This window comes from Chlorocebus sabaeus, chromosome 20, assembly GCF_047675955.1.
Source record: "Chlorocebus sabaeus isolate Y175 chromosome 20, mChlSab1.0.hap1, whole genome shotgun sequence".
NCBI lineage: Eukaryota > Metazoa > Chordata > Mammalia > Primates > Cercopithecidae > Chlorocebus > Chlorocebus sabaeus.
Genome location: NC_132923.1, coordinates 4,340,465 through 4,349,713, shown reverse-complemented (window position 1 = coordinate 4,349,713; position 9,249 = coordinate 4,340,465). Strand labels below are relative to the sequence as shown.

General features: G+C 37.3%; 1 protein-coding gene across 5 annotated transcripts in view; it reads left to right on the top strand.

Annotated features, from left to right (window-relative positions):
- The first annotated feature begins 337 nt into the window (after positions 1–337).
- PYHIN1 (pyrin and HIN domain family member 1) overlaps positions 338–9,249 on the top strand; it is a 48,328-nt gene continuing 39,416 nt past the window's right edge. For 2 of the 5 annotated variants that reach the window (XM_073008239.1, XM_073008237.1), the window contains exons 1-5: positions 338–519; positions 1,120–1,357; positions 5,697–5,981; positions 7,223–7,368; positions 7,915–8,082. In XM_073008239.1, coding sequence (XP_072864340.1) covers positions 5,717–5,981; positions 7,223–7,368; positions 7,915–8,082 — 579 coding nt within the window. In that variant the 5' untranslated portion in view covers positions 338–519; positions 1,120–1,357; positions 5,697–5,716. Of the gene's footprint in view, positions 520–779; positions 1,358–5,696; positions 5,982–7,222; positions 7,369–7,914; positions 8,083–9,249 lie in introns of those variants that run through there. The other 3 variants (XM_007976591.3, XM_007976592.3, XM_007976590.3) reach the window with 3 other exon arrangements.

Here is a 9,249-nt window from a genome sequence, read left to right as displayed (position 1 = left end):
CACTGTCTAGGATTTATGGCTCTTTATTGAAACACTATTTAAACAAGGTTTCTAAGCCACAGCCTGGAGAGAGAAATACTTTTGAACTGAGGCCTATCCCTTGTGATAGGTAGAGCACACATTAATAAACTGCTTGTTTTTCTTGTTGATTTGGCATTTTCAGGAGAGTGTCAGCTAAGAACCTAAAAAGGGAAATTTAAAAAATATATATGTTTTCTCCCCTACAGCTGTATTTGGGGCCCCACTTTCCACTCACAGCCACATCCTGCTTGCAGATCTGCTGCTGGGTTAACACAACCTTATCGGCCAGTTGGTGTCATTTATTTGACATCTTGGGGCTACAGTACTCTGAAGGACACCCACTGCCCTTAACAGAAAAAATACTGCTGAGAAAATGGTTTAACAGGACTCTCACCCTACCAGAAGTTCAGTGCATTTTCCAGGATTTTCAAGGCTTCGATGCTGTCATGTTGCGAGCCCACTGTCCACTTGTGTTTTTCCATGAATAATGAAGAAAACGTGAGTAGTCATGAATCTAATCATTGAGGTTAAGTAGCCTAGTCATAGTCAAGAGGACAGCTAGTGTTAAACTCCTTCATATATATTTGAGAAAGGATTTATATATTGGTAATAACTTTCTGATATGGAAAGCCCTAGGTCTGCCAACTATTAATAACTGGGTGAATGCTTCAGGTAGTATTTAAACCAATTGCCATTTCATAGCAGACATTCTCCCATGCAGGAGATGCAGTAAAGTACTGGTAGCAATAGATGCTCCTACCAAGATCTCCTCCTGCAACTGCCACTCTGTGCACAGGAAAGGAGGGAGAAGAAGCCACCTTGCTTCCTCTTATATTTGACAATCATTCATCAGAATAGAGGTCCCTAATGACCCACATGTAAATCTGCTGGCTAAGAAAGTTCTAAGGTTGGAACTCCATTCAGATATCAACATTTGTAAGAAAAAAAAATTTAAATATAACTTTGATATAAATTTTACTTTGATAAGATACCTACAGGAAAGAAACTGTTCATTTTCTCTAACAGGATGGAAAGCGAAAAACACTGGTGGGAGGTGGGAGGAGTCTGCACACTGTTTCACAGCTCCTCTCTCTCTAGGGCAAAGCAGAGTGTGAGGAAGCCAGTACTAGTCAAGTGAAGTGACTCTAAGGACGGCCATTTTCCCTTACTGTCTTTGAAAACACTTCATTTTCTTAGCATTTCAGAAGATTATAACATCCTGTATTTCAGTTTCTGAGAGCTTTACTGATTGATTTCCCTACTCAAAACAATCCTCATTTCCTACATTTCTGAAGATCTCAAGATCTGGACTACTGTTGAAGAAATTCCCAGTAAGGTGAGTACTGTGGGTATTTTTGTAGAAAAGATCTAGATGTTTCCTTGAAATCCACAAAATCACAAGGGAAAAATTAATATTGGTTCTTCAGAGCACTGGGGTGAAGGGAGTAGAGCTGGTATCAACTATATTCAGAAAAGTGAAAATTGCAGTTACTACTTCCAGTTCTTTACTTACTTCAGAGATAGTAGATATCCTTTATTCTACAACTGGGGCACGAATGAAGGAATATGCATTTTGACCATTGCAGATTTTAAAACAAATCCTCTGAGTATATATTCTCTGAGGTTAGAAAGCTTGGTGGCCACAGGGGTCTAGGCAAAAGACAAGATAATGATTTCATTCTTTTTTGTGGTTGCATAGTATTCCACGCTGTATATGCACAACATAGATATAGCTGGAGAACATTATCTTAAGTGAACTAACACAGGAATACCAAATACTGCATGTTCTCACTTATAAGTGGAAGCTAAACATTGAATCCATATGGACACAAGATGGGAACATTAGACACTGGGGACTACTTGAGAGGGAAAGGTGGGAGCAGTATGTGTGTTAGAAGGCTATCTAGCTGGTACTATGCTCACTACCTTGGTGATGGAATCATTGTACAACAAGCCTCAGCGACACACAGTTTACTCATTTAACAAGCCTGCACATGTACTCCCTGAACCTAAAATGAAAGTAGAAGATAAAATAAGACAAGATAATGTTGTGCACAAAGTATCAGGAAATAATATTAAGTAAAAAAGACATCTAGATGTAGAGCTGTGTTTTATGGTATTATCTCAATTTTACAAAACATGTTCTCACACACAAACGTATGTGAGAACATTTTGTAATATTATTCTACAAATGAAAACACAGTAGAAAATTTATCCATTTTGCAAACACAATTATTCAAATAATTTGTGTCAATATTTTCATAAGTATGTTTAACTTTTACATAAGTATCATTCTACACCAGGTATAAAAGGCAGTTTTTCAGTCATTTTAAGATTACTTCCTACCCTCCTGAAAGTTAATGATTTTTTATTTTTCTAGTGGCAATGTATAGGAGAGAGGCAGGGAAGTCAACTTGAAATAGATTTATATTGCAAAGTTCAGAATTTTTCGAAGTCTTTCTGTATAGCCTGGTGCAATATTTCAGTGTACTTGACTAGAATATGAGATTTTAAATGTTGATTTCAGAATTTATATATGTTAGATAAATACTGCTATCAAATTTGTTGCTCAAATTTGTAAAAATGTTATTTTTTTACTTTTTTCATTTAGTATTGGAAGATATAAAAACTCCTATTATAAGACGGTATTTTCCTGTACTTCTCTCAAATTCATATATATAATATATAGATATGCTCATATGCATATATATAATGTATATTATGTGCGGTATGTGATCATGCATACATGTTTCTAAACATAAACATATACATATAAATATATATATTTGTGGCAATGTGTGTACATATGTGTGTATATGAAGATAAATATATAAAAATATATTATCATGAAAGACTATACAATAATGAAAAATAATATACATTTATTATTATTAGATAAATCTATAATTTAAATTATTGTATCTTCCCAGGAATTCACCCTTTTACCTTGTGGTATCTGATAATACTCTTTGTCTTAAGATCTTTTTTAAAATGATTCTAACATAGATAAGCTGGTTTTCTTCTAGTTTCTTCTTGCATGATAATTTAAATTTCTTTTTCACTTTTCAGTGATCTTTCACTGACAACATACATATAGAAATTTTAAATCAAATTTGATAAAAGTTGTCATTTAATTAGTTAAGCTCTTTATGTATAGGCTAATAATTAACATATTTTGGCCTGTTTCTGCTATCTTCACTTCAATTTATAACTCTTCTATATTCTCCTACTTGTCTTTTTTTTTAAACTTACATTTCCATCTCACCCTCTAAGACAATTACATTAGTAAACTGTCACATTCTTTTTCTTCCCTCCCTCCACCATGTTGGTATACTTTCTGTTTCTCTTTTCTTTGATCAGGGCTTTCTTTTTAAGACATAGGCATACATAATCAAGTTCATTTTTCATTCTTACTCGTCTTTTGGCCTGCAGCTTTTAAAAAATTTTTTTAAATTTTCTATTGAAAAGTTCTTCCAAAAATGTTTCTGTGTGCATCTTTGTCTGAAAAACTACTAAGGCCTTGAGGTTCAGAGAATAGTTTTTGAGGACCTTTTGTTGAAATATCATTTTGTTTAGATTGAAATTCTAGTTTTAAAAATTATTTTTTCCTTCAAGACAAGATGAGAGTATTTCTTTTGTTCCTGGGAGGCTCGATATGTTTTGAAAATCAGAACTTGGAGGTTTAAAAGATTACTTAATGCACATTTTTCTAGAAACCCCAATGTTATCAGTGTCATTACTGTAAAAACAAAAGCACTAATATTTCAGCATCAAAATATATGAATATTTGTGTTTAAGTGGAATAAATAAAAATCATACATAAGCTCCTGTAATCTCACATCTGGTTTCATTTTGCAAGTTAATTGTGTTGTCATACTCACAAAACAAATCAAAACTTCCCATTTCTAAACTTTTTGTTTAGCAACTTATATGGGATTTTGGACCAACATTATATAAAAATGATTCCATTCTCCTGTTTCAAGTAGATTTGTTGTTGAGAATCAGTTTCAATCTAATTTTTGGATCTTTGCAGGTGATATATTCTTCATTCTCAGAGGCGTATGGAGTATTTATTTGTTTTTTATATGCTTCAGTTTGACTATATGTCTTTGTATACATTTTTTCCTTCATTCTATGCTTTTCAATCTGAGGACACTCATGTTCTCTCAAGAAGAAAGCAATTAACAGCCCCAGGAATTTAAATATCTTAATTACATAAGAGGTACACAAATACATGCTTTCTATAATTAAAATATTTGTTTTGGTATTTGTTTTTATTGAGATGGAGTTTTGCTTTTGTCACTCAGGCTGGAGTGCAGTGGTATGATCTCTGCTCACTGCAGACTCCACCTCCCTCGTTCAGGTGATTCTGTTGCCTCAGCCTCCCAAGTGACTTGGATTACAGGCACCCACCACCATGCCTGGCTAAATTTTGTACTTTTAATAGAGACAGGGATTCACCATTATGGCCAGGCTGGTCTTGAACTCTTGACCTCAGGTGAACTGCCTCCCTCGGCCTTGCAAAGTGCTGTGATAATTTAAAAAGGAAATAGGAATCCATAGCATGCTTTGTGTGTCATCATGTGCTAAAGTGCACTGGCGCTAAAGAGGTCCAGAGGAGTAATACTGTGTCCTTAAGGAGACTCTGAAAATTTCTAGAAGGCAAACTCTCAGTTGAGTTTTAAAGGTTGTAGGGGAGGTAGTTAGAGAGAGGAATGTGGGAATGGCTTTCCAGGCAATGAGAAGAGAATTAGCAGTGTCATGAAGCATGAAAATGTTTTATACTTCTGAATCATAAGATATAAGGAACACACAAGTGCCAGAGGTTTTAAAAAAAAAAAAAAGAATGCAGATTATTCAAAGTTTTCTGAAACCAATACAAGAAGCAAGGAATGTATTGAAAAGAAAATGAGCAAATATTGAAACATTTCAGTGGGATAAAAATGTATTTTATAGAGATAAATGTGGATCTGTTAAATGAAAATGAATTAGACAAATCAAGCCTAAAAGAAAAATCAAGCAACTATCGAAATATTCCAACCAATAAATCCTGTGTTCTGCAATAGAGAAAATGTAGATGTCCAGGACAGTGAAGTTTTATGAGCACAGAGGACAAATATGGCAGGGTCCAACACCAAGGGAGAGGATACTAATGATAGCTGACAAGAGAAGAGTTAAGGAGAATAGGGTCTGTGTCCCAGCATGAAACTGTAGTGCTGTAGCAGAAAGTTATTCATATAAGGTGGGAGGCTGCAGCCCATTTACACCTAGGCCACTCCAGTCATAGTGGTGGGTGTGGGAAGATTTAAGAAACAGCAGGCAGGTTTTGGGGGATAGGCCCCAGCCCCAATAAAGAATGGGAAGAGGAACCAAGGACTTTGACACTGCACAGCCCATACTCTAAACACTGAGACAATTGCTTGTTCACAGACCTCCTTCTAACACCTGGACCCAATTCAACTATCCTCATTCAATGGGAAGAATTACTTGGACATTCCTAAAGAAACAGTTCTTCACTCAATTTCTACAGTAACACATTTGGTCATTAAGTCCTTCTTTATCACACATATTCATGAACAACTCTTTCTTATGGGCCACTCATTCACAGAGGCATACATCTTCTTTTAAATTGTCTGTATATGTGTGTAACATTGTCTGCCATTTTTCTCTTGTAGGCTCACTTATATCTTTAGTGATGGCAAGTAACTACAAGAAAATTGTTCTACTAAAAGGATTGGAGGTCATCAATGATTATCATTTTAGAATTGTTAAGTCCTTACTGAGCAACGATTTAAAACTTAATCCAAAAATGAAAGAAGAGTATGACAAAATTCAGATTGCTGACTTGATGGAAGAAAAGTTCCCAGGTGATGCTGGTTTGGGCAAACTAATAGAATTCTTCAAAGAAATACCAACACTGGGAGACCTTGCTGCAACTCTTAAAAGAGAAAAGTTAAAAGGTAATTGGGAAGAGGGAACACCCACCCACTGCAACCATCCCCACCCTTCCCAACCTTGATTAGAATGCCACCTTGATCATAGCTGATACATCCTTTTCCCAATTTGTGACTCACTGGCCATGACATTGTTGGCACTTCAGATGCCAATAAGTTGACAACGTATGGCATTCCATTACTAATATGGATTGACGTATATCGGAGTTGAGGTGCAGTAAAAGAACAAAAAGGAGAGGGAGTTGAAGACAGACTGAGACTTCTAGTACATTTGAAAGATTACATAATGACAAAATAAAATTATAAAAAATTGTTGTTTATATCTGAGATATGTACATTTTAGCCAATTAATGTGTCCATTCTATTGAGAATATTCAATACATCATCATTCTTTATAATACAAAGGATAACATAGTGTTTAAATGTAAGCATTGCTCCTGGTAGTATGAAAACCTCCCCTCTTGTCATATCATTGAGTTAAAATAATTAAAACAAAGTCGGCCAGGCATGGTAGCTCACACCTGTAACCCCAGCACTTTGGGAGGCCAAGGCAGTTGGATCACGAGGTCAGAAGATTGAGACCATCCTGGCTAACAAGGTGAAACCCTGTCTCTACTAAAAAATACAAAAAATATTAGCCAGGTGTGGTGGCGGACACCTGTAGTCCCAGCAACTTGGGAGGCTGAGGCAGGAGAACGGCAGCGTGAACCTGTGGGGCGGAGCTTGCAGTGAGCCGAGATCGCGCCACTGTGCTCCAGCCTGGGTGACAGAGTGAGACTCTGTCTCAAAAAAATAAAAAATAAAAAATAAAAAATAAAAAAGTCACAATATCTCACCTCACAAACCTATATAACATCTCCTTTCACTGGTTTCTGTAATTTGAATAGATTATCTGGAGAATGTGACTAAGCAGTCAGCATCATGAGAACCTTACATTTTAAAAAGAAATGATAGAAGAATAGGATTGGGAATGGGTTTGACTGAGGCACATGGAGTTCAGAGGACAGGAAGGATGTCCTCACTGCACAGAGGAGGAGTGATGAAAGCACTGAAGAGTATGAGTCAGTGTTTGTGCCTTTGTTTCTCCTGCTGGCCTCCTGGAAGCCAGACTAGGCTAATGCAACAGAAGTAGACTAAAACACACCTGAACTCTCAAGCAGGCGCTAAGAGCAAATAGTATTGAAACTGCTTCAGCTGTCCGCGATCATCTGCTCTGGGTTTATACATCTTCCTTTTTTCTGCGTTAGTTGTGAATAAAATTGAATCCATTCCAGTCAAAGGAACAACCCCATCTAAAATGAGGAAACAGAAAGAAGTGGATCCTGCTACACCTGCATCCACCACAAGCAACACACTCACAGCTAAAGGAGCAGAGGAGACTCTTGGACCTCAGGTAAGCTTCAGGAAGAGGAGCAGGCTTCAAGTCTCACAGTGGAAGCTCTGCTATGGCTCTTCCACTTAATCTCTCCAGCAGACAGTTATTTCTTCCTATGGTTCCCATCAAGTTTCAGATTTATCAAATTACATAATAGTTGATCATCTTCTTTCTGTGAGGCAACAAGTTAAATGCTTTAGTAAACATAATGTAAATATGTATAAAATACGTATATTTTCATCCCCAATAGAGAAGGATGTTAACTTGAGAGTCAGATAAAAAAAAAGTTTCCTGTGTTTACAAAAGCCTAGTTTTTTAACTGCAAGTCAGCATATCCCAAAACACAAGTAATTAAGGAATGGTGTGTGTTACTTTCTCCACTCCCCTTTTTAAAATGAAACCATCTATGCCCTATTCTTTCAATTGGCCTGGGGATGTACAGCACCCACTTAAGTTTCCAAGAAAAATAATTTATATATAATAAACATCCTGCCTTGTAATGAAAATGTGTTCTGCTTCATTTGACACTGAGAATAATTAACAAGAAAAATAAACTACTTGTAGAAAAGAAGAAAACCATCTGAAGAAGAGACTGGAACCAAAAGGAGTAAGATGTCCAAAGAGCAGACTCAGCCTTCCTGCTCTGCAAAAGCCAGCACGTCCACAGCCATGGGCTGTTCCCCACCTCCCCAGACCTCATCATCAGCTCCACCCAACGCTTCCTCAACTGAGGTACACTCTTCCTGGTCCCCTTGTGATTCATTTTCTTCAACCCAAAATGTAGGAATCTGATTTCATCCTCTACTGAAAAATGACATCAATAATCAGCCAGTAAATCAAATGTATAGACTGAGAATTCACTGCATTTTAATCTTTTGCTTCCAAAGGGATACTTGATGAACTTGACATTATCTCTGACTGCAGAAAGTTTTCTGTCCTGTGTTGTCTGGGGAAGAGAGAGAGAGATGTGGAATCTGGAACTTTCAGCAATGGACTCACTGTCTACTGCCCCCATCTGTTTCACACCCCTTCCCTTTGCTCACTAATTTGTTCAAGTTTCTTTGACATACACCATGCTCCTTTTTCCTTTAGGATTTTCGCACACCATATTTCTTTCACCTTAAAACTCTTACTGGTCAACTTTATCCACCCTCTGGATCCCAATACTGAGACCTTATCCTCAGGGAATCCTCACTTAGACTCCTGTAACTTAGGCTAAATCTTCATGGTGTTCTGTTTCCTAGGAATTTCTTTCTATTCTACTGTTTATGACAACTCAAGTTAAGAAGGGTTTATCTTTCCCACCTACTCAACGTAGTTCCAAGATTAGGGTTAGTTTGTAATTCTGTGGACCACCGTAAACCAGGGCCTACTTCAGTGTCTGCCTCATGGGAAACTTCCAATAAATACCTTTACTCAATGAAAAAATGAAAAACCAGTGGCTCACGCCTGTATTCCCAGGACTTTGGGAGGCCGAAGCAGGTGGATTGCCTGAGGTCAGGAGTCCGAGACCAGTCTGGCCAACATGATGAAACACTGTCTCTACTAAAAATAGAAAAAAATTAGCTGGGTGCGGTGGCACGCACCTGTAATCCCAACCACTTGAGAGGCTGAGGCATGGGAATTGCTTGAACCAGAGAGGTGGAGGTTGCAGTGAGCCGAGATTGCACCACTGCACTCCAGCCTGGGCGACAGAGTGAGACTCCGTCTCAAAATAAAAAAGTAAAAAAATAAAAAAGAACCATATTCTAAGATATGAACCACTGCAGCTAAGCAAATGACAAATAAAGGTCATCTGACTCAGTCAAAGATACCTATTGTGAGGCCAAAAGTTGTAAAAACAAAGAGAAGTGATGGAATAGGGAAGAGAGCTCAGGAGTTTGGGAAAACGTAGGCAGA